The 25,000-nt window shown below is 47.5% G+C and overlaps 2 protein-coding genes across 2 annotated transcripts in view; one reads left to right on the top strand and one right to left on the bottom strand.

The window, feature by feature from the left end:
• Window positions 1-25,000, top strand: part of LOC134059649 (uncharacterized) — a 246,170-nt gene that overhangs the window by 14,695 nt on the left and 206,475 nt on the right. Inside the window, exon 12 of the mRNA XM_062516092.1 lies at window positions 1-77. This exon is cut by the window's left edge and continues 97 nt beyond it. Within this exon, the coding sequence (XP_062372076.1) occupies window positions 1-77 (77 nt within the window). The remainder of the gene's footprint in view (window positions 78-25,000) is intronic.
• LOC134060448 (leucine-rich repeat LGI family member 2-like) lies at window positions 16,924-19,343 on the bottom strand. The gene is made up of 2 exons (XM_062517175.1): window positions 18,933-19,343; window positions 16,924-18,173 (listed from the first exon to the last, which is right to left on the bottom strand). Exons 1-2 carry the CDS (start codon window positions 19,341-19,343, stop codon window positions 17,709-17,711), a joined length of 876 nt encoding a protein of 291 aa, XP_062373159.1. The 3' UTR covers window positions 16,924-17,708.

Below are 25,000 nucleotides of genomic sequence, written 5' to 3'. Positions count from 1 at the left end.
AATAAAGCAGGAGACTCAGGAGTGAAGCATCTTTCTTCTCTTCTGGAGGATCCCAACTGTAAACTGGAGAAACTACAGTGAGTATCACAAGACCAAATACTGAGTTGATATCAGTGAATTTGACAGTGTGTTTTTATCTCTTTTTCTCACTCAAACACACACACACACACAAACCACTGACTCAATTAGCCATACTATAACAGTGTGTTTTTATCTCTTTTTCTCAGTCAAACACACACACACCACTGAGTCAGTTGGTCGGTCACTTTTTCAGTCACTTACTGTACAACAAACACACACACACACACACACACACACACACACACACACACACACACACACACACACACACACACACACACACACACACACACACACACACACACAGGTCATACCTGCTTCCCTCTTTGGTCTGTGTGTGTCCTTCAGCTGATCTGATGAAGTGTTTCCTTCTTTCTCCTACAGCCTGTATAACTGCAGTATAACAGATGAAGGTTTCAGAGCTTTAGCATCAGCACTGAGATCAAACACATCAGCCCTCAGAGAGCTCGATCTGAGAGGGAATCATCCTGGACCCTCAACACGACAGCTGCTCTCTGAACTGAAGAAACATCCAAACTGTAAACATCTACAAATAACTGGACCCTAATGAGTCCATCCTGTTGTGTTCCACCTGAATCATGTTTTTACACTGTGCATAAATAAGTGTTGCAGCACATTCATATTTCAACTTACCTGTTTTAAAGTGACCTATGTAAATATAAAAAATGTAAGTAATATTGTATAAAGAATGTTTTCAATATAAACACATGGTAACACTTTAAGGTATGTGTTAAGAATTATTAATCATTCATTAGGCCGGTATTCACCAGTTCAGCATTCTTCATTATTAATCATTCATTAGGCCCGTATTCACCAGTTCAGCATCATTATTAATCACGTATTAGGCCTGTATTCACCAGTTCAGCATTCTTCATTATTAATCATGTATTAGGCCGGTATTCACCAGTTCAGCATCATTATTAATCATGTATTAGGCCGGTATTCACCAGTTCAGTATTCTTCATTATTAATCATGTATTAGGCCGGTATTCACCAGTTCAGCATCATTATTAATCATGTATTAGGCCGGTATTCACCAGTTCAGTATTCTTCATTATTAATCATGTATTAGGCTCGTATTCACCAGTTCAGCATTCTTCATTATTAATCATGTATTAGGCCGGTATTCACCAGTTCAGCATTCTTCATTATTAATCATGTATTAGGCCCGTATTCACCAGTTCAGCATCATTATTAATCATGTATTAGGCCTGTATTCTCCAGTTCAGCATTCTTCATTATTAATCATGTATTAGGCCCGTATTCACCAGTTCAGTATTCTTCATTATGAATAACAGCTTCAACTCTTCTGGGAAGGCTTTCCATAAGGTTTAGGAGTGTGTTTATGGGAATTTTTGGCCACTCTTCCAGAAGCGCATTTGTGAGGTCACACACTGATGTTGGATGAAGAGACTGGCTCTCAGTTTCTGCTCTAATTCATCCCAAAGGTGTTCTGTTGAGTTGAGGTCAGCACTCTGTACTGGCCAGTCAAGTTCATCCACACCAAACTCTGTGATCCATGTCTTTATGGACCTTGCTTTGTGCACTGGTGCACAGTCATGTTGGAACAGGAAGGGGCCATCCCCAAGCTGGGCTTGGCCCCTTAGTTCCAGTGAAAGGAACTCTGAATGCTATAGCACTGTAAGGCCAGGTTTTTACATTCATTTGAGGCAGATTAGAACTGAATGCCTTTTGGTGCTAATTTACATCTATGTGAAACTTTGATAGCTCGCTATTGTTTTAGCTGGCTGTGGCCGGCACCCCATCAAGCAGCCATCACCGCTTCCTCCATCTATACAGTGAAAGTCAAATTGACAACTTCTGAAATACTTGTAAAATGTATGTCGTGAATGTAATGCATTCATGTTTGGTCTTAAATTAATACTTGTAATGTGGGCAGCAGCCTGATCATGGTTTCATTGCAATCTAATGTATTTATACATAGTTGTAGAATAAGAAATACACTGGAGAACTTCAGGTGATGGACACACCCACTCCAAGAATCTCAAGTCACCCGCAGTGTGAACGCACAGTACGCATGGGTCTATAGTGTTCAAGCAACGGGCAAAAACTGTAGTATTGAGATGTTGAACCTGTAAGAAGAGTAGGAACACGACTATCACCACCAATGCTCTCATGTATTACAGTAGTATTGAGATGTTGAACCTGTAAGAAGAGTAGGAACACTATCACCACCAATGCCCTCATGTACTAGTATTGAGATGTTGAACCTGTAAGAAGAGTAGGAACACTATCACCACCAATGACCTCATGTATTACAGTAGTATTGAGATGTTGAACCTGTAGGAAGAGTAGGAACTCTATCACCACCACACTGTGACGCCCCAGCTGTGCTGGGTTCACCTCTATCACCACCACACTGTGACGCCCCAGCTGTGCTGGGTTCACCTCTATCACCACCACACTGTGATGCCCCAGCTGTGCTGTGCTGGGTTCACCTCTATCACCTCCACACTGTGATGCCCCAGCTGTGCTGTGCTGGGTAGGAACACTACTCACCACCACACTGTGATGCCCCAGCTGTGCTGTGCTGGGTAGGAACACTACTCACCACCACACTGTGATGCCCCAGCTGTGCTGTGCTGGGTTCACCACCACACTATGATGCCCCAGCTGTGCTGTGCTGGGTTCACCTCTATCACCACCACACTGTGATGCCCCAGCTGTGCTGTGCTGGGTTCACCACCACCCTGTGATGCCCCAGCTGTGCTGTGCTGTGCTGGGTTCACCTCTATCACCACCACACTGTGACGCCCCAGCTCTGCTGTGCTGGGTTCACCACCACACTGTGATGCCCCTGCTGTGCTGTGCTGGGTTCACCACCACACTATGATGCCCCTGCTGTGCTGTGCTGGGTTCACCACCACACTGTGATGCCCCAGCTGTGCTGTGCTGGGTTCACCTCTTTCTCCCTTTGCTGCCTGATTCTGTTCCTGTCATCCTGTAGGGGGCGCTGTGGAGGTCCTACTGGACTAATTGAGGTTCTAATTAGAGCCCTGATAAAGGCAGCGTTCTCCACTTGGTTCTCCCTCTGGCACAGCGCGCAGGAACTCGCTCCTGGCGGAGCTGATTGCAGCTTTGCTATTTACCTTTCTACACTGGCTGATCTATAAAGATTATCATTCTTTATAGATCAGTGTTTACACTACATATCCACATGCTGACCTACACTACATCTGCCTTTGCCTTCCACGTACTGACGTTGTAAATATCTAAGTTAATAAATATACTTTGGTGTGGTGTGGTCTCCCCCCTTCATGTCGTGCTCGCTACGAGCCAACACCAATGACCTCATGTCGTATTGAGAGGTCATTCTGCTGCTCTTCCTCCTGGTGCTGCAGCACCACGTCTGCACCATGCTGCTGCTGCTGTTCTGCTGCTGTTCCCCTCCTGCTGCTGTTCCTCCTGCTGCTGTTCCACCTGCTGCTGCTGTTCCCCTGCTGCTGCTGTTCCCCTGCTGCTGTTCTGCTGCTGTTCCCCTGCTGCTGCTGTTCCCCTGCTGCTGTTCTGCTGCTGTTCCCCTGCTGCTGCTGTTCCCCTGCTGCTGCTGTTCCTCTGCTGCTGTTCTCCTGCTGCTGTTCCCCTGCTGCTGCTGTTCCCCTGCTGCTGTTCCTCTGCTGCTGTTCCCCTGCTGCTGCTGTTCCTCTGCTACTGTTCCTCTGCTGCTGTTCCCCTGCTGCTGTTCTGCTGCTGCTGTTCCTCCTGCTGCTGCTGTTCCCCTGCTGCTGTTCCTATGCTGCTGTTCCTCTGCTGCTGTTCCCCTGCTGCTGCTGTTCCTCTGCTGCCGTTCCCCTGCTGCTGTTCCTCTGCTGCTGTTCCCCTGCTGCTGTTCTCCTGCTGCTGCTGTTCTCCTGCTGCTGTTCCCCTGCTGCTGCTGTTCTCCTGCTGCTGTTCCCCTGCTGCTGCTGTTCCCCTGCTGCTGTTCCCCTGCTGCTGTTCTCCTGCTGCTGTTCCTCTGCTGCTGTTCCCCTGCTGCTGTTCCCCTGCTGCTGCTGTTCCTCCTCCTGCTGCTGCTGTTCCCCTGCTGCTGTTCCCCTGCTGTTCCCCTGCTGCTGTTCCCCTGCTGCTGTTCTCCTGCTGCTGCTGTTCTCCTGCTGCTGCTGTTCCTCTGCTGCTGTTCCCCTGCTGCTGCTGTTCCTCTGCTGCTGCTGTTCTCCTGCTGCTGTTCTCCTGCTGCTGTTCCTATGCTGCTGTTCCTCTGCTGCTGTTCCCCTGCTGCTGTTCTCCTGCTGGCTCTGGTTCCTGCTGGCCTCTGACACTGCTATCTAGAAATTATCTTGAAAAGTTCAGTGAGTATGATGTAGCGAATTCACACAGGTTTTTAGAAACGATTATCTTGACAAGTTTAATGAGTATGAATATACTGAATGTGTTGTACCCTATAAAGACTGCCGTCAATATCAGCGTCATGTGTTGTGTCCAATACAGACTGCCGTCATTATCAAGTAGCCATATGATCAGCAGGAGAGTAGTGCATGTCTGTCATTATCAGAAAGTCCCTGTTCACCCTGTCAGGACTTATTTTCCAATAATGACCAGAGGTCAATACCTCACACCTTACTTCAATACCATGACTCAGCAGGTTTGATAAGGCCTTATAAGGCCACACTGCACATCACACCTTACTTCAATACCATGACTCAGCAGGTTTGATAAGGCCTTACATGGCCACACTGCACATCATACCTTACTTCAATACCATGACTCAGCAGGTTTGATAAGGCCTTATGTAACCCCTTCTATTTGTCTGCGTTGTGTTTTCCAATAAATGGCAGTGAGACGTGGAACCAGTTCGTCATTTATTGACCTGATAAAGAAATACACTCTTGTGGGATCCGTAGCAGGGCAACAGCATATATTGACATGGAATGCGCTGGCTCTAATCCTCCAAACTGATGTGTATTACATGAATAAAGCAAAAACAATATAGAGATGCTAACAAGTTGTTTTAACATGTACCTGATAAAGAAATACACTCTTGTGGGATCCGTAGCAGGGCAACAGCATATATTGACATGGAATGCTAATATGGGAGGGAGAATGAATATTAGCTATCCACACGTGTGATTTCATACTTCGACGTAAAATGACTTCTAATGTACAGAGTTACTACACAAAATATCCAGAATATATCAGCAAAACGAATGCATAACACCTTGAGACCATTGGTGTTGATTTAAAACGTAAAGCAATAAATGTTTATCTCTATAATGTGGGACGTCTGTTTACATTCAACTTACCGCTGGCTCTAATCCTCCAAACTGAGGAAAGCCACGCAGTTTCTCGCGTATGACCACTAGAGGCCAGTACTGAACCAACTATTTGGTTAGTACACCAGTATGGAAGACAATAACGAAACAAATTAGTGCAAGTGGAAGAAACTAAATCATCACTGTTACAATCTCCCCCTCTTAATTCCACTTGCAGGAAAAAATACATCACCCACACCCCTGCATAGGACATCCCCCAATAACAATCATGCAGAAAATCTCACAATATGGGAAAATGACCAGGTACAAATACAACAGCATCCCAAGCATATTCCGGAACATCATTATACACAATAAACATCACAAACAACCATCACAGTACATTCTTGAATTGAAATAGGTATCATTCGCATACCTCTGTCAACCAAAAGGCTGTTCACCAAAGAACTCATGAGGGTTAGTGCAGCGATAATCACAAACCCTTCAATGAAGACCTACAAAGTGCCATTTACACTTTACATATTCAACTCATCTATATGTAACACATCCAGTGCGCCATATCAGTGCCACAAAAGCATCAAGCCACTGTATTCAAACAAAAGAAAACAAAACAAACAAAAAAAGAAAGAGAAAAAAAAGAAGGTAGAAGAGTTTACCCTAACCAACAGTTCTTACACTGAGAAGCCCATTTCCTAAGTCTAAGTGCTGGTGATATTCTCTGGGCTGACATATTGTAAATAAGCCTATTTACGGGTCTAATAATACGACCTACTCTGGACCTATGTGTAACAGTATCAGAAAGGTGAGTCTGGGTCTGTGAAGAATCAGGGGAATGTAGGAGCTCAGTGTGTGTGTGGGGTGCAGTCTGGCCCAAACATATATCCCCAACTGCCTGTTCAGTATTTGTATCAGAAACACAGATCTCCTGATCCTGCACAGCAATATCAACCCCAACACTCTCAGTCACAGAGTGTCCCACAGCTAATGTAGCCATATCTTCAATCTGGGAACGGGCATCACCATCAGGGCCCATATGCAAATTGTCAGGTTCAATAGGGATCTGAGAAACCCATTCATTAGTGCGGATGGTCTTGTCCACACACTCTGTGTGTTGGTTGGAAGAAACATTGGTGTCGCTGTCACCCTCAACACTGCAAGAGGAATACAAAGACACACTCTCTCCCTCTGCTTCAGCCATGACAGGAAGAAAATTGACACACAGGAGCATGTTACGATGAACAACCTTAGTCTGTCCAGTGACTGGATTGAGAATCTTGAAAATGTGGGTCTTAGGATCACAGTCAGTCACGGTATAGACAACATTTTCCCATTTATCAGCCAATTTCTTTCGGCCTCTCTCACCCTTGTTAGCAAGCAATACCCTGTCCCCACACACAATCTGACCACCCTTCACACGTCGGTTGTAGACTTGAGCTTGATGTTTCTGCTCTCTGCTTGTATTCTTTTCGACAAGAAGCATTGCCTCCCTGAGATCTTTCTGGAGGGAGTCGACAAACTTAGGGTAAACAGCATCACCATCTTCCCTCAACACAGACTTAAACAACACATCCACGGGAAGCCGTGGGACACGGCCGAACATTAGATAGAATGGGGGAAAACCGGTTGTCTCATGGACAGTACTGTTGTACATGAACGCCAGTGTGTGCAGCATCTGAGGCCAAGATTGTTTCTCTCTGGGTGGAAGAGTCCTGATCATGTTACCGAGGGTACGGTTAAACCGCTCAGCGAGACCATTACCCATAGGGTGATAGGCAGTTGTGTGGGATTTTTTCACGCCCGAGATCTGAAGAAGGGCAGCGATTAGATCACTCTCGAAGTTTGCACCCTGATCTGAGTGTATGCGCTCAGGAAAGCCATAAAAGCAAAAAAAATTGTCCCATAATTTCCGGGCTACCTGTTTTGCTGTCTGGTCTGGGCAGCAGAATGCGTGAGACAGCTTTGTGTAGTGATCAGTCACCACTAAGACGTCCACAGTTCTGTTCTTCGCATCCTCTGCAGTCCAAAAATCAATGCAGACCAACTCTAGGGGCGACGTTGTTATGACGCTTTCAAGAGGAGCACGGCCCTCAGGCTCTGGTGTTTTGCTCACCACACATCTGACGCAGCATTTCACATGGTGTCCAACATCCTTTTCCATACTGGCCCAGTAAAATCTCTGCTTGACCAGGTGTAAGGTTCGAAGCTGACCCTGGTGTCCAGCGTCTTCATGGCAGCCTTGAAGAACATCTGGCTTTAGGGATTGAGGCACAACATATTGAAATCTCTTCTTACCAGTAGCTGGATCTTTGGACACTCTGTATAAGATCTCATCTATCAAAGCCAGTTTCTCCCACTGCTTTAGAAGCCTCAGTGCAGTCCAGCTCTCCTGTGCCCGCTCACGTCTGGAAGGCCGCCGTTTCCGCCCAACATAAAAAATGACACGAGCAAGGTCTGCATCATCACGCTGTCTCTCTTGCAACTCTCGCCCTGAAAAGGATGGCAATGTATTCTGACCTATGTCAGTCAATCCCTGAAGATGGCTGGCTAAGGGAACAGCTCTCACTCTCGTAGACATCTCCCAATCAGTGTGGCCACTCATAACTGCAGCGACTTCTGCAGCAGACACTGAAGCAACAGCAGCATGTTGATCATTTGACCCTCCTTCTTCATGAACATGTTGAGTTGCTTGACAGACTGTAGACTGGCGGAACAAGTCCTGTAATTCTGCGCCAGGCAAATGTTCTGATGCTGAAAGGAGTGCAGAGTAAGGTTCGTGAATAAGACGGTGACTCACTGTCTTCACTGCAAAAGGAGTCCGGCTCAGGGCGTCAGCAACTACATTTTTAGGTCCAGGGACGTATTTGACATCAAATTCATAGGCTGCAAGCTTAGCCACCCAGCGTTGCTCACAAGCGTCCAACCTGGGTTTGGTCAGGATATGGGTGAGCGGGTTGTTGTCCGTCCATGCTGTGAATTTGTGGCCCTTCAGCCAATGACTAAATTTTTCACAGACTGCCCACTTCAAAGCAAAAAACTCAAGACGGTGGGCGGGATACTTGCTCTGGGCCTTATTCAATGTCTTGCTAGCAAAGGCTATAGGACGGGCTCGATCTTCTCCTAGCATGACCTGGGACAAGACGGCACCTAAGCCATCAGAAGAGGCATCTGTTGACAGTATAAAAGGCTTGGTGAAATCGGGGTGTGCCAACACAACATTTGCAAGCAGAGATTCTTTTAACTGATGCAAGGCTTGCTCACAGACAGGGGTCCAATCAGCAGCAGTCAATTGTCTGGGTACAGACGCCTGTTTTCTCCTTCCCCCTTTTGTTGTCCTGACCCTCTTACATCCAGACACAAGGTTGTAAAGTGGCTTAGCTATGGTGGAGCAGTTCTCAATGAATCGCTGGTACCACATAACTAGCCCCAAAAATGACTGAATCTTCCTGGCGTCAGGAGTAAGACCATCAGCCTTCATAAGATCCGCCCTGCTCACACCAGTGATCGCCTCTACTTTAGATGGGTCAGTAGAGATACCTTGACTATCTATAACATGACCCAGAAAGCGCACAGAGCGTCGCAGCAGAAAGCATTTTTTTGGTGCGAGCTTCAGATTGTGTAAACGCAGCCTCTGAAAAATCATCTCGAGCCTCTTCAAAGCCTCTGCCTCGCTCGGGGCAAATGTCATGAGATTGTCAAGATAGCAGAGCAAACTCATGAAGTTTTGGTCACCAAAAATGGACATCATCATCCTCATGAAGCTTGCCGGGCTATTGCAAAGCCCCTGAGGGAGTCTGTTATATTCGTGTAGACCAGCAGGAGAGGAAAAGGCTGTAAACTTTTTATCATCTTCATGGAGGGGAATATTATAGAAGCCCGAAGTTAAGTCCATCGTGCTAAAAAACACATTGCCACCTAATGCAGCAAGGCAGTCTTCTTGGTGGGGCAGTGGGTGAGCATCCTTGACTGTACGCGCATTCAGCCACCGAAAGTCTGTACAGAGCCTCAGATCTCCATTCTTTTTCCACACAAGAACCAGCGGTGATGCAAACTCGCTCGAGGACTTCCTAATAATCCCCCTCTCCTCCATTTCATTCAGGACGACTCGAAGTTTCTGATAGTCAGCAGGAGGCACTCGCCTATACGGCAACCTGAATGGCTTATTATCCACCAAATGGATACGGTGGACAAAGTCTTTCACCTCACCACAGTCTAAGCTATGCTTGGAAAAAATGTCTGAATATGTCACTGCGAGTTTATATATGTAATTTTTCCAGCTCTCGGACACTTCACAAGAATCTAAATCCAGATCATTGAGACCATGTTCTTTCAAGGTATCCGCAATGCTGACACTGGGCACCCGTGTGTTATCAATGTGTTGGCTATTGGATACAAGGCGGGACAGCTCACAATCCCGCATGTCCTCCAATGCCAAGCAGGGATGGACATCGGCCACTTTCGCATTTCTCCTAAGCACAACAGGCTTATCAGTTGGAATCATTATTTTCAGGGGAACCCACCCATCACCCCACAATGGCGTAACCACCCGACCAACTAAGATGTTTCTAGGGACTGCTCGTGATGAAGTTGGCTCAACCATAACCGTGGAACCTGGAGGGCCACGCGAGTTTTCTGGTAGTTTGCCCCAGACCAGATGCTCACGGCCTGGGAGAAGAGTAACAGATTGGCGGAGCTTCACTGTGCCCACTTTGTCAGGGAGATCGTCACCCTTCCATTGGTGCACGCCAGCAAGCATAGCAACAAAGTCATCCCGGCCGTCTCCACCATCTGAACTGCACTGGGTGGATACCACTTTCCAATACATGTCACTGTCCTTAAATTTATGGGTCAAAACCTTAATCACATTAGTGCCAATGATCAAATCATCAATCTGTCCGGGCACTACCAGCGTGGGCACAACAACAGTACATCCATACAGGTCAAATCGGAGATCACAGATTCTCTTAGGATACACCAGCTTTCCTCCACAGCCTACTAAGACAATATCAGTGTCAGACTTCACATTGCAATCCAAAGAACCATCATCAGTTAATTTTCTCTCAACATCTTCGCTTATGGTGCATGCCATTGATCCCGTATCAAGCATGGCTCTCACAGTAGTCGATCCATTTATTACAACAGGAGTATAAAACAAACTGTCACTTGTGTGTAAACGTGCTGTATTCTGCATGATGACTGTGGTAGTGCTCGGCAAAGACTGCTTAACTGATTCAAACTTGGCTTCTAAATCAAAAGAATGATCGAGGGATGCACTAAAACTGCCCACATTGACCCTCTCCGAATGCGGGCTATTTAGTTTAACTGAGGGGACGACGATGGCACATTAGCTGGAGATGTCTGAGGAGCTGAAGGACAGGACCGACGCAAGTGACCAGGCTTGTGACAACCAAAACACAGGCGGTGATTTCTGCAGTGTTCAAGTGTGGAGTGAGATCCCTCACCACATAAGCGACAACTGCCACGGTCTCTTCTATCACGCGGTGGAGCATTGAAAATTCTGGCAGCATGGAGGGCATTGATACTTTCCAGGACTTTACTGAGCATATCAGTCATTTTGGCCACACCATGCTGTGAAGTGAGCCCAGACTCATCAACGTTGCGAGGCTGCTCTACTTTCTGCCTACAGGATTGCACTTCATGATCCGACACATTCACACTAGAGCCCTGTTCATGGCCATGCATGAGCACTGTGTTCTGCCTGGGCAAGCTGCTGACCTCCACACGCTTATGGCCTTTAATCTTGACCTCACTCTGATGCTCATCGAGTCTTTCCTGGACCTCTTTAGCGGTCCACTGTTCAACAAGCTTACTCTTAAACACCATAGCGAGAGACTGATCAGGGCAGTGGCGCACAAACATCATTGCCACTTCTTTGTTCATGTCATCCATCCGTTTACCCTGACGCTGCAGGCACTCATCAGCCACATCCGCAGCCTTGTTCAGACGGACCCAATAATCAAGAGCACCCTCCTTTTGTGCAGGCAAAGTGCTGTAAAAGTCTGCGAGTGGCATACACGAATAAGAGTTAGCACTGAAGTGCTGTTTAAGAATTGTATAGATGACTTCAGGATGCTGGGCTGCATCACGAGAGGGGTCACTCCTAAGTGCTATTTTCACTACGTCCCTAGCCCTGCCCATGACTTTGTTAAGTATCTCGTCTGCTTTGTCGGCAATGACAACTTTTTTCTTCCTAAGAAATATCTCCATCAAGTCCACCCACTCACCCACGCTGCATTTATCAGTCCCATCACCACGAAACGTGGGCGGATCCTTGACCTCTGACTTCAACACCACATTAAGCTGGGACATATCTATCATGGTACTCTGGGGCTGGTGGCTATTATCAGTGTTGTGAACCTGTGGGCCTACACGATTGCGGTCAGACACCAAATGAGCTGTCACAGTGTCTCCTATGTGTTTGCCTATTTCTGCAATCAAAACACCTAGATGTCTCATTGTGGTCTCAGTCTCAGGTGAACTGATGGGCGTGGAGGTGAGGGGCACTGGCCCATTACCAGGAAACAATACACTACCTCCACACGCACCCTCACTGTTATGCATGTTACCTGCATCCACTAAATCCACAGGGCCAGGCGTAGCAGCTAACCACCCAGGAAAACATGGCGGAGCCCCCCCACGACCTATCCCAGGTGTAGCATAAGCACTCCCTGTACCCACAAAATCATTAGCCCTCCCCATGCCCAGCCTGCTAATATCAGCTCTATTATCCATTACTGAGAAAAAAATAAGGAAAAAAACGAAATAGCCAAGTAGGCCTACAGTGGCAAATGCAAAAACAGAGTGCTAAACAGTGGCACAAAGACTAACTAACCACACTGAAAAAAAAATTAACAGTCAATTCAAAGTTCAGTGTATATTAACCCTTATCAAAGTTATAATCTCAGCATTCGTCATAACAAGCGTCATACAAAAACACGCAGCTAAACAACACCGTGTCATTCAAATTAGCAGTGCTACCAGTGTATGCAATCTATCTCGCCTTGGAATCCCACGTCGTCGGATGAAAATGGCTCCGTCGTCCCACGAAGATCAGCAAACGCTGAAGAGTTGAAACGTCGGGTCACGGCACCATTGTAACCCCTTCTATTTGTCTGCGTTGTGTTTTCCAATAAATGGCAGTGAGACGTGGAACCAGTTCGTCATTTATTGACCTGACAAAGAAATACACTCTTGTCGGATCCGTAGCAGGGCAACAGCATATATTGACATGGAATGCGCTGGCTCTAATCCTCCAAACTGATGTGTATTACATGAATAAAGCAAAAACAATATAGAGATGCTAACAAGTTGTTTTAACATGTACCTGATAAAGAAATACACTCTTGTGGGATCCGTAGCAGGGCAACAGCATATATTGACATGGAATGCTAATATGGAAGGGAGAATGAATATTAGCTATTCACACGTGTGATTTCATACTTCGACGTAAAATGACTTCTAATGTACAGAGTTACTACACAAAATATCCAGAATATATCAGCAAAACGAATGCATAACACCTTGAGACCATTGGTGTTGATTTAAAACGTAAAGCAATAAATGTTTATCTCTATAATGTGGGACGTCTGTTTACATTCAACTTACCGCTGGCTCAAATCCTCCAAACTGAGGAAAGCCACGCAGTTTCTCGCGTATGACCACTAGAGGCCAGTACTGAACCAACTATTTGGTTAGTACACCAGTATGGAAGACAATAACGAAACAAATTAGTGCAAGTGGAAGAAACTGCTGCTGCTGTTCCTCCTCCTGCTGCTGTTCTCCTGCTGCTGCTGTTCCTCTGCTGCTGTTCCCCTGCTGCTGCTGTTCCTCCTCCTGCTGCTGTTCTCCTGCTGCTGCTGTTCCTCTGCTGCTGTTCCTCTGCTGCTGCTGTTCCTCTGCTGCTGCTGTTCCCCTGCTGCTGTTCTCCTGCTGCTGCTGTTCCTCTGCTGCTGCTGTTCCTCTGCTGCTGTTCCCCTGCTGCTGTTCTCCTGCTGCTGCTGTTCCCCTGCTGCTGCTGTTCCCCTGCTGCTGTTCTCCTGCTGCTGTTCCCCTGCTGCTGTTCCTCTGCCGCTGTTCTCCTGCTGCTGTTCCCCTGCTGCTGTTCCCCTGCTGCTGCTGCTGTTCCCCTGCTGCTGTTCCCCTGCTGCTGTTCTCCTGCTGCTGTTCCCCTGCTGCTGTTCTCCTGCTGCTGCTGTTCCCCTGCTGCTGCTGTTCCTCTGCTGTTCCCCTGCTGCTTTTCCCCTCCTGCTGCTGTTCCCCTGCTGCTGTTCCCCTGCTGCTGTTCCCCTGCTGCTGCTGCTGTTCCCCTGCTGCTGTTCCCCTGCTGCTGTTCTCCTGCTGCTGTTCCCCTGCTGCTGTTCTCCTGCTGCTGCTGTTCCCCTGCTGTTCTCCTGCTGCTGTTCCCCTGCTGCTGCTGTTCCCCTGCTGCTGTTCTCCTGCTGCTGCTGTTCCCCTGCTGCTGTTCCTCTGCTGCTGTTCCCCTGCTGCTGTTCCCCTGCTGCTGTTCTCCTGCTGCTGCTGTTCCCCTGCTGCTGTTCCCCTGCTGCTGTTCCCCTCCTGCTGTTCCCCTGCTGGCTCTGGTTCCTGCTGGCCCCCAACACTGCTATCTAGAAATTATTATCTTGAAAAGTTCAGTGAGTTTGATGTAGCGAATTCACACAGGTTTTTAGAAACGATTATCTTGACAAGTTTAATGAGTATGAATGAGTAAATCCACAGAGTCTTTTAGAAAAGATTATCTAGTTTATCAAGTTTAATGAGTATGAATATACTGAATGTGTTGTACCCTATACAGACTGACGTCATTATTAAGTAGCCATATGATCAGCAGAAGTGTAGTGCATGTCTGTCATTATCAGAAAGTCCCTGTTTGCCCTGTCAGGACTTGTTTTCCAATAATTACACCTTACACCTTACTTCAATACCATGACTCAGCAGGTTTGATAAGGCCTTACATGGCCACACAGCACATTACACCTTACTTCAATACCATGACTCAGCAGGCTTGATAAGGCCTTATATGGCCACACTGCACATCACACCTTACTTCAATACCATGACTCAGCAGGTTTGATAAGGCCTTACATGGCCACACTGCACATCATACCTTACTTCAATACCATGACTCAGCAGGTTTGATAAGGCCTTACATGGCCACACTGCACATCACACCTTACTTCAATACCATGACTCAGCAGGTTTGATAAGGCCTTACATGGCCACACTGCACATCACACCTTACTTCAATACCATGACTCAGCAGGTTTGATAAGGCCTTACATGGCCACACTGCACATCACACCTTACTTCAATACCATGACTCAGCAGGTTTGATAAGGCCTCATCTAAACATCACCAGCTGCGCACCAGAGTGTGCAGACGGACACAGAGTGTGCAGACGAGGCTGATTGGACAGGTATGAAATCATAAATGTTTATTGAGTTTTGTCTAAACAAACAAATAAAAATAAACATTCTTAAACAAACTCTTAAGTGAACATTCAATGCAGAGGAAACTAAGATCTAATAGCATTATATACAGTTTATATAATGCTATTCAATATAAATGCAGAGGAAGCTAAGAGCTAATAGCATTATATACAGTTTGCTTAGAAAACCAGCAGCCAGAATGGAGGCAGAACCAGCAGCACGTCTGGATGAGGGCGGTGGGGGGGGCAGTAGCAGAGCTGGGTGGTGTAATCAGCAGAGCTGGGTGGGTGGTGTAATCAGTAGAGCTGGGTGGGTGGTGTATTCAGTAGAGCTGGGTGGTGTATTCTGTAGAGCTGGGTGGTGTAATCTGTAGAGCTGGGTGGGTGGTGTATTCTGTAGAGCTGGGTGGTGTATTCTGTAGAGCTGGGTGGTGTAATCAGCAGAGCTGGGTGGGTGGTGTAATCTGTAGAGCTGGGTGGTGTAATCAGTAGAGCTGGGTGGGTGGTGTAATCAGTTGAGCAGAGCTGGGTGGGTGGTGTAATCAGCAGAGCTGGGTGGTGTATTCTGTAGAGCTGGGTGGGTGGTGTAATCTGTAGAGCAAAGCTGGGTGGGTGGTTTAATCAGCAGAGCTGGGTGGTGTATTCTGTAGAGCTGGGTGGTGTAATCAGTAGAGCTGGGTGGGTGGTGTATTCTGTAGAGCTGGGTGGGTGGTGTATTCTGTAGAGATGGGTGGTGTAATCTGTAGAGCTGGGTGGTGTAATCTGTAGAGCAGAGCTGGGTGGGTGGTGTAATCAGCAGAGCTGGGTGGTGTATTCTGTAGAGCTGGGTGGGTGGTGTAATCTGTAGAGCAGAGCTGGGTGGGTGGTGTAATCAGTAGAGCTGGGTGGGTGGTGTATTCTGTAGAGCTGGGTGGTGTAATCAGTAGAGCTGGGTGGGTGGTGTATTCTGTAGAGCTGGGTGGTGCAATCTGTAGAGCTGGGTGGTGTAATCAGTAGAGCTGGGTGGTGTAATCAGCAGAGCTGGATGGGTGGTGTAATCTGTAGAGCTGGGTGGGTGTGTATTCTGTAGAGCTGGGTGGGTGGTGTATTCTGTAGAGCTGGGTGGTGTAATCTGTAGAGCTGGGTGGTGTAATCAGCATAGCTGGATGGGTGGTGTAATCTGTAGAGCTGGGTGGGTGGTGTAATCTGTAGAGCTGGGTGGGTGTGTATTCTGTAGAGCTGGGTGGGTGGTGTATTCTGTAGAGCTGGGTGGGTGGTGTATTCTGTAGAGCAGAGCTGGGTGGTGTATTCTGTAGAGCTGGGTGGTGTAATCAGCAGAGCTGGGTGGGTGGTGTAATCAGCAGAGCTGGGTGGTGTTATCTGTAGAGCTGGGTGGGTGGTGTATTCTGTAGAGCTAGGTGGTGTAATCAGTAGAGCTGGGTGGTGTAATCAGTAGAGCTGGGTGGTGATATCAGTAGAGCTGGGTGGTGTAATTTTTAGAGCTGGGTGGGTGGTGTATTCTGTAGAGCTGGGTGGGTGGTGTAATCTGTAGAGCTGGGTGGTGTAATCTGTAGAGCTGGGTGGGTGGTGTAATCTGTAGAGCTGGGTGGGTGGTGTAATCTGTAGAGCTGGGTGGGTGGTGTATTCTGTAGAGCTGGGTGGGTGGTGTAATCTGTAGAGCTGGGTGGGTGGTGTAATCTGTAGAGCTGGGTGGTGTAATCTGTGGAGCTGGGTGGGTGGTGATATCAGTAGAGCTGGGTGGGTGGTGTAATCAGTAGATCTGGGTGGGTGGTGTATTCTGTAGAGCTGGGTGGTGTATTCTGTAGAGCTGGGTGGTGTATTCTGTAGAGCTGGGTGGGTGGTGTATTCTGTAGAGCTGAAGTTCTTTAGGGGCATTTTACATGGGGGGGGGGGGGGGGGGGCTTTGGTAGGAGAGTCCAGGCAGCTGCTGCCCCTGCTGGACTGGAGTCACCACTGATCTGGAAACAGGATCCAGGACCCGGATCAGCACCTGCCAAGATCAGGTGCAGGTTAGCGACTCCGCCCATATCAGCACCTGACTGCTGCCCAGGAAGTGAAGATGCCAACAGCTGCTGCTCCTTCTTGGCTCCAGCGTGTAGAATGACGTGTCACTTCCCCATCTCCAGCGTGTAGAATGACGTGTCACTTCCTCCATCTCCAGCGTGTAGAATGACGTGTCACTTCCTCCATCTCCAGCGTGTAGAATGACGTGTCACTTCCCCCATCTCCAGCGTGTAGAATGACGTGTCACTTCCCCCATCTCCAGCGTGTAGAATGACGTGTCACTTCCCCCATCTCCAGCGTGTAGAATGACGTGTCACTTCCTCCATCTCCAGGGAGACTCATGGGTTGGAGGGTTCAAGGGAGGTGGAGGCTGTCCAGGGTCGTAAAATACCACGAGTACAATCTTGTGTTAGGATATCTACAAAGCAAGTGCTTTTCGCATGTGTGTGTGTGTGTGTGTGTGTGTGTGTGTGGGTTTGTTTTGGAGAAGTGGTAGCTTCATCAATCGGTCAGTCCAGGATTGACCCCCAAACTTGCAGTTCCATATCGCTTTGGATAAACACATCTGTTAAATACCAGTCAACTTGAACTGTGTGTGTGCATGTGTTGTGTGTTATTTGTGTGTGTGTGTGTCTGTCCCATGTGATCTGATAAGGCATTGTACACAAGAACCCTGTCATTGTCATCATCATAATCATCGCCATGGCAACAGATAATACAAGAGATGATGTCATAATGCTTAAAGTTCCTCATTCAGTGCAAAAGGATAATAAACTCAACAAATAAATAAAGTATCGCCGAGTCTACCTGAACTACAGGGCCGCTTCACAAGCTAACTGGGCCCACTACTACCTACTACTTAGGCATACTAGAAATGCAAAAGACTCAATGATGCAGACGGATGTGTGTGTGTGTGTGTGAGACCCTCACAGGCTGAGGTCGATGAGGATGTGTTCGTAGATCTGCGTGCTGCCCTTGAAGCTGGAGGCGAACAGGAAGTCTCGGCGGTCGGTGGAGACGGTGGTGAAGGAGCGCGGCGCCTGGATGTAGGCCTCCTTGAAGCGGCGGAAGCTTCCGCTGTCGGCGTCCCACACGTAGATGCGTGAGAAGGTGTAGTCGCTGCCGAGCGCCAGGTAGTGGCGGCGCTTGAAGCTGAAGGGCTGCAGGATCATGGCCCCGCGCGACGGCAGCGCCTGCACCTCCGAGAACAGCTGGGGCGCGCTCTTGCTCCAGCGCAGCACCTTGGAGTCGCCGATGTAGCGCGTCATGGCCAGGAAGAGCGCCGCGTCCACGCTGAACGCCTTCACCGCCACCACGTCCTCCATGTTGGGGATCTCCCCCTGCAGCACCAAGCGCTGGGACGCGCGGTTCCACTGGTAGATCACCGGCACCTGGACACACACACACACACACACACACACAGATTAAATCCCCCTGCAGCACCAAGCGCTGGGACGCGCGGTTCCACTGGTAGATCACCGGCACCTGGACACACACACACACACACACACACACAGATTAAATCCCCCTGCAGCACCAAGCGCTGGGACGCGCGGTTCCACTGGTAGATCACCGGCACCTGGACACACACACACACACACACACACACACACACACAGATTAAATCCCCCTGCAGCACCAAGCGCTGGGACGCGCGGTTCCACTGGTAGATCACCGGCACCTGGACACACACACACACACACACACACACAGATTAAATCCTAAAATATTTTTGCCATTACGAGATTAAAGTCGACAAGTCAAGAATAAAGTCATCATGTCGACTCTAAAGTCGACACATTGAGAATAAAGTCGACGTGACATTTCAACCTTATTCTCGAAATTATGAGTCAACTTCCTTCTCGTCATGAGTGGCCCTAATCCTCCATCGTACAAACACAAATCAGCATTTCATATGATTCAGTCCATTTAAAACTGAGTTCCACAGCATGAAACACAAATCAGCATTTCATATGATTCAGTCCATTTAAAACTGAGTTCCACAGCATGACACACAAATCAGCATTTCATATGATTCAGTCCATTTAAAACTGAGTTCCACAGCATGAAACACAGTTCTGGTTGGTGTTTTGGAGTTGGAGCTGGAGTTTGCGTTCAGGTGAGCTGTGATGTCACTGGTCCAGGTGTACCTGAGATCGGCTGGCGAGGATCAGGTGGGCCTTCCCGTCCAGGTCCACAAACTCGGCGTCCGTGTCGCGGAACCACTCGTGCAGGGACTGGTGGGAGTAGAACCCTTTATCGTTCCAGCGGTACAGCGTGGACAGGCCTGCCTTGGAACTGTCTGCGATGACGAAGAACCAGTCCCCCGCCATCTGGAACGCCTCGATGTCGTTGGGCTTGGAGATCTTGGACACCTCGATGTCCTGGAACTTGACGAAGCGACTCTGGTCCTCATCGAACTTGTAGATGTGTGAGCCGCCGAAGAGCTGCGCCACGATGACAAACACCTGGTCCTGGATGACCACCGACTTACAGCCCACGATAGACTGACCTGCAGGGGGGGACAGTGAGTTCTGCTTCAACAGTGTGACAGCATTCATCTGCACAATTCACTATATCTGGTGTTCAAACCTCTCTCTCTAGTTCCCTGTATGTTTTATAATGTAATAGACTCTGAGGTTTTAGGCCCAATCCCAATTCTCTATTTTGCAACTTCCCCTTCCCCTTGGTCTTGCTCCTAGCCCTTGCCTCTCAACACTAAGTGTTAGGGCTTAGGGCGTAAGTGTTAGGGTTTAGGGCGTAAGTGTTAGGGTTTAGGGCGTAAGTGTTAGGGCTAGGGATGAAAACATACCACTATGAATTGGGACACCAATCTAATCTGTGCCTTGGGACCTTTCATTGAGATGTTGAGGGCCTGGGGCAGGTGTAAGTCCATATGACCAAACATACTATGAGCTAACCTACATGTTAGTTTCATAACACAAACATCTGGTATGTTGTGACTACTGAACAGGTCCCTGGGCAGAGCCTTGATATTGTTGTGTGTGTGTGTGTGTGTGTGTGTGTGTGTGTGTGTGTGTGTGTGTCTGTGTGTGTGTGTGTGTGTGTGTGTGTGTGTGACGTACAGCTCGATCAGCGAGTCCAGGTCGCTGAACAGGTCCCTGGGCAGGGCCTTGATATTGTTGTGTGTGTGTGTGTGTGTGTGTGTGTGTGTGTGTGTGTGTGTGTCTGTGTGTGTGTGTGTGTGTGTGTGTGTGTGTGTGTGTGTGTGTGTGTGTGTGTGACGTACAGCTCGATCAGCGAGTCCAGGTCGCTGAACAGGTCCCTGGGCAGGGCCTTGATATTGTTGTTAGCAAGTGACCTGAGGGGGCAAAGGATTCCAGTCAGCTCCATAGAAACAGACCTATTGATCAACAGTGGGAGGCACCAGCACACACACACACACACTCCAGATGGATGAGGTCTCAGTCTCACACACACGCGCACACACGCACACACACACACACACACACAGGTGGGTGAGGTGGGTGAGGTCTCTCAGGCCTCTAAAGGTATAACGGGTGGTGTACACTACACACAAACACAGACAACAAAAATGAAGGCTGAAACTCTTTGAGAACAGTGGTTTGCATTTTGTTATGCAGTGTATAATGACTGATTGAAAACAGTGATTTGACTACAAGTTAAAATACTGCACTGCCTATGTGATGATGAAAACGGTAAAAAAGCTGACAAGTCTAGATGTGTACTGCAGGCCCCATTTCGATGCAAAGAAGACAAGCTGTAGTTTGATTAAATACGTCTTGTCTACAGTAGGAGCTTACTGTAGGTCTTTCATGCCAATGGCAGTTACATCTTGGGAGGAATGAATACAATAGTTTTTTATTCAATACTTTGATTCCAGAAAAAATGAAACTAAATGGCACAGACAACAAAAATGAAGGCTGAAACTCTTTGAGAACAGTGGTTTGCATTTTGTTATGCAGTGTATAATGACTGATTGCAAACAGTGATTTGACTACAAGTTGTGTTGAATGAAGGCAAAATGTGCCTTTGCTGCATGTTTGATGTTCACGTTGAGAGTGTTAGAGTCTTTTGCAAGCAAAATGTCATTTTGGCCAGAGTGCTTCTGTTTAGACCTACAGTAGGTGGTAACTGTTTTGACCACATGATGTCTGAGTTGATGTGCCAAAGCGGGAAAAAACTGTAACTTGATCATATGTACAGTATGTGAAATCTCATAATCCACTTCATAATCATTCAACTAAGAGTTGTATCTGTATGTCACCACACAACAAACACTCATTTAAAGTCATTTAAACTAATAGCACTCCATGTTGTTGAAGTAATTAGCAAAAGTAGAAGTAAATCAACCTCATACATGTTTTCCATTTCCCTGTACAATTGTATGTCTTTTTTGCTCATTTTGTTTGGTTATCTGTAGACCTACAGTACATTTCACTACAACTATTGTCTACTACTGTATGTACTTTGGTGTTTCATTGTTATTGTAATCTCGGCATCACTGAAAATGAGGACGACCCTCAATGAACTTCCGAAAAAATAAATAGTGGTTGAATGAATGAATAAATGAATCAATGAATGAATGAGTGAGTGAATGAATGAATGAACATACTGAGCTGAATCGTGTGAGATGGAAGGCTTTGTAGCCTTTGTAGATTACCACAGGAAGTCAAATAGGGAAGTCAAACATCCAGTCAATCAAACCCGTCTTTGTTGATATTCATGTCCGTAGCCACTGTGTGGACTTTCTGCCATCAAAGCTGAATGGATCAGTGGCAGTGTGTGCCAAATCTGCTCTAGGTTGCTGCTGAGACCTGTGTGCCCTTGACAGCAACAGACACACGTTATCAGAGAGGCAAGAACAGAGAGGGATCCAGTGGTTACAGACACTAGTAAACTCAATCAACTGTGGTGTGCACTAACACTTCTGTTACTGGGAAAAAGTCCTCACATAATGATGCAATAATATCCCCATCAATATACTGTAAAAAGCACTTGATGTGCTTGACAATAAATATGGGAATATGTTTAAGCAGAACTGTCTCCTAATGCCATTTTACAATTGGACAACATGTTTTTCAACAACCAAATATGTCTGAAAAAAACTCAGTGCACTGATTTTGACTCCTCAATGAAGTCTTAGAAACATACACCATTTGGAATCATAATGTACTTTGTATGCTATTAAAGATTAGAATATTTGTACATATATAACTTGTGGGCAAGGGACACAGCAGGACGTAGGATTCTACAGAGACACATTTCAACGTGAACAGAAGAAACCTTTGAGTTAAAGTTTAACATTTGAAACATTGTGATTGGGGTAACAGTCTGTTCTCAAGGTTATATGTGTGAATCCATATATTCATTGGCTTTGACAGACTCCACACATGCTTGGTGCTAGTAAGAAATTGGTAGACAATAAACAAATGAGAGCCAATCTTGGTGGGTGAGTGGAAAGGTGCAGGGTTGGCAATGAGGGGGTTGATGGTTCATATCTTACCTCAAGATTGAACAAGTTGGTGATTGGTGTATTTTGTAAGACAATATAATGTGTATCATCATGAAGTAGAAGGAAAACTAAACATACCATGAGGTAGGCTAGGATAAAGTTCTACTACTTCTGTTATTAATATCCTTATGGGAAGCTTGCATCAAACATACTTCATGCCCTAAGGATTGCTATCCAGCAGGTGGTCCAGTGGGTAAGTACAGGTATGTTCATGTGTTTGGTGTGTCAAAGGTGAAAGGTTCAAACCCCACCATAGGATGGGAACTGGTATTGTCTCAAAGGTTCAAATCTCACCTTAGGATAGTAACTAGTGTTGTCTGTGGCTAGCATATTGGTCATGTTAAATGATGTGTCCTTTTTGTTGTGCGGCAACCCTGTTGTTAAGTTGGACCACGTGAAAAAACATATAACCCCCCTGCGTGGGAGTTGGGATTCTTCGGGGGGCCAAGTAAGCCCCCCAATCTCTTTCTCCTTGAAGGTCCATCATCAGCCACTTTCCTGGGATTCTTCTTTGGCTCCTTCCTGCCCTCTGCCTCCATGGAACTTTCACCACAAGTCCTCTCCTGGCAGAGCTGGGGATTGAACCTTCAACCCTGAGGATGGTAATCCTGGATGCTACCGCTGCACCACTTCCACTGGCTCCTCCGCCTGCTGGCAGCTCCCATTCTCAGACATATCTAGTGACTCCTACAAAGGCTGGTTAGAGGAAGAGAGTCTGCTCTAAATCTTACATGACCGTGTGTGATATAGTGTCTACTAGAAATCCCAGCAGCGATATACTGTAGGTTAAAGGAGAAATATTATGATTGGAGAGAGTACCTGGGCCTCAGTTAAAGATGGGAATTGAACCTGCAACCCTGGGGATGCTAACCCCTGATGCTACCACTGCACCAATGGCTCCTCCGGCCCTAACCTGTTCTAATTCTCAGATATATCGAGTGATCTTACATGACCGTGTTATGTAGTAGCCTACTTACTATAAATCCCAGCAATGACAATAGCCCTACACCACTATACACTGAGAGTCCTACGCCACTATACACTGAGAGTCCTAGGCCACTATACACTGAGAGCCCTACACCACTATACACTGAGAGCCCTACACCACTATACACTGAGAGTCCTACACCACTATACACTGAGAGTCCTACACCACTATACACTGAGAGGGCACAGCCCTAATTGATTTTCTTTAAATCATAAATAAAAAATATGAGCATGCTTTATTGATAATCACAGGCGTATTACCAACATTTTTTCACATGAATGTAGCTATCATAGGAAATTGCATAGGATTTGTGAGAAACACCAAAAAAAAGAGAAAAAACCTTGTTATTTTGTCATTTTCATGTAGTGATCAGGGTGCAGTGTTTGAACTGATGTTTGAGGTCAAGTGGGGCGACTGAGCTGGTGTTTGAGGTCAAGTGGGGCAACTGAGCTGGTGTTTGAGGTCAGGTGGGGCAACTGAGCTGGTGTTTGAGGTCAGGTGGGGCAACTGAGCTGGTGTTTGGTGTTTGAGGTCAAGTGGGGCAACTGAGCTGGTGTTTGAGGTCAAGTGGGGCAACTGAGCTGGTGTTTGAGGTCAGGTGGGGCGACTGAGCTGGTGTTTGAGGTCAAGTGGGGCAACTGAGCTGGTGTTTGAGGTCAGGTGGGGCAACTGAGCTGGTGTTTGAAGTCAGGTGGGGCGACTGAGCTGGTGTTTGAGGTCAGGTGGGGCAACTGAGCTGGTGTTTGAGGTCAAGTGGGGCAACTGAGCTGGTGTTTGAGGTCAGGTGGGGCAACTGAGCTGGTGTTTGAGGTCAGGTGGGGCGACTGAGCTGGTGTTTGAGGTCAGGTGGGGCAACTGAGCTGGTGTTTGAGAACAGGTGGGGCAACTGCTTTCTCCTTTTCCCACATGATGCCAGAGGGGAGGGGGCAGAGGGGAGGGGGCACATGATGCCAGAGGGGAGGGCACAGGGGAGGGGCAGAGGGGAGGGGGCACATGATGCCCCAGAGGAGGGGGGAGAGGGGAGGGGGCACAGGATGCCAGAGGGGAGGGGGCACAGGGGAGGGGCAGAGGGGAGGGGGCACATGATGCCCCAGAGGAGGGGGCAGAGGTGAGGGGGCACAGGCGGAGCAAGATACGTCGTCGTAGTTCGTGTCTATGGGCGCAAAACGGGGATCACTTCCTCTGCATAAAGGGGGTGTGTCATGCGTGTCATGTCCATAGACTTCAATGGAACAGCTCTGCATAAAGGGGGACTTTGCCCCCCCCCACCCCCCTCCCTCTTGCGATTTGGGTTCCAGGAAGTGGCTTCTCATGAAGTATCTTGCTCCGCCCTTAATGATCTTTGGCCAAAGAAAGTGTGTGTGACATGCCATACTCCTCCATGCCACTAGATGGAGCCCTAACCCTAACCTAACCCTATCTTGGAAATGAGAAAAATCTACTAGAGAACACAGGGCTGTGGGAACATATGGGGTGCCTCTCATTCATCCTCCCTTCCTTCCTTCCTTCCTTCCTTCCTTCCTCGGTCATCCAACTCGTTCCCACTGGTCTATAAAGAAAACTGGATAGACTATCCCACTGTTGCTGCCCCAACATTCTTTATCTAGATCAGTGGGAATGAGGACCGAGGAAGGAAGGGAGGACAGATAAAAAGACATATGAGAGGCATCCAAGGTTGTGGGAACATAGAGCTGTGGGAACATAGAGCTGTGAGAACATAGAGCTGTGAGAAC

This window comes from Sardina pilchardus, chromosome 16 (assembly GCF_963854185.1).
Source record: "Sardina pilchardus chromosome 16, fSarPil1.1, whole genome shotgun sequence".
Classification (NCBI taxonomy): Eukaryota; Metazoa; Chordata; class Actinopteri; order Clupeiformes; family Clupeidae; genus Sardina; species Sardina pilchardus.
The sequence above is the reverse complement of the archived record's forward strand: the minus strand, read 5'-3'. Positions and strand labels throughout refer to the sequence as shown.

Coding starts and splice junctions, on each gene's coding strand:
- LOC134060448 (XM_062517175.1), bottom strand. CDS start 19,343: ATGAATGCTGTCACACTGTTGAAGCAGAACTCACTGTCCCCCCCTGCA. Junction 18,174..18,932: donor TCCTCGCCAGCCGATCTCAG/GTACACCTGGAC, acceptor GTGTGTGTCCAG/GTGCCGGTGATCTACCAGTG.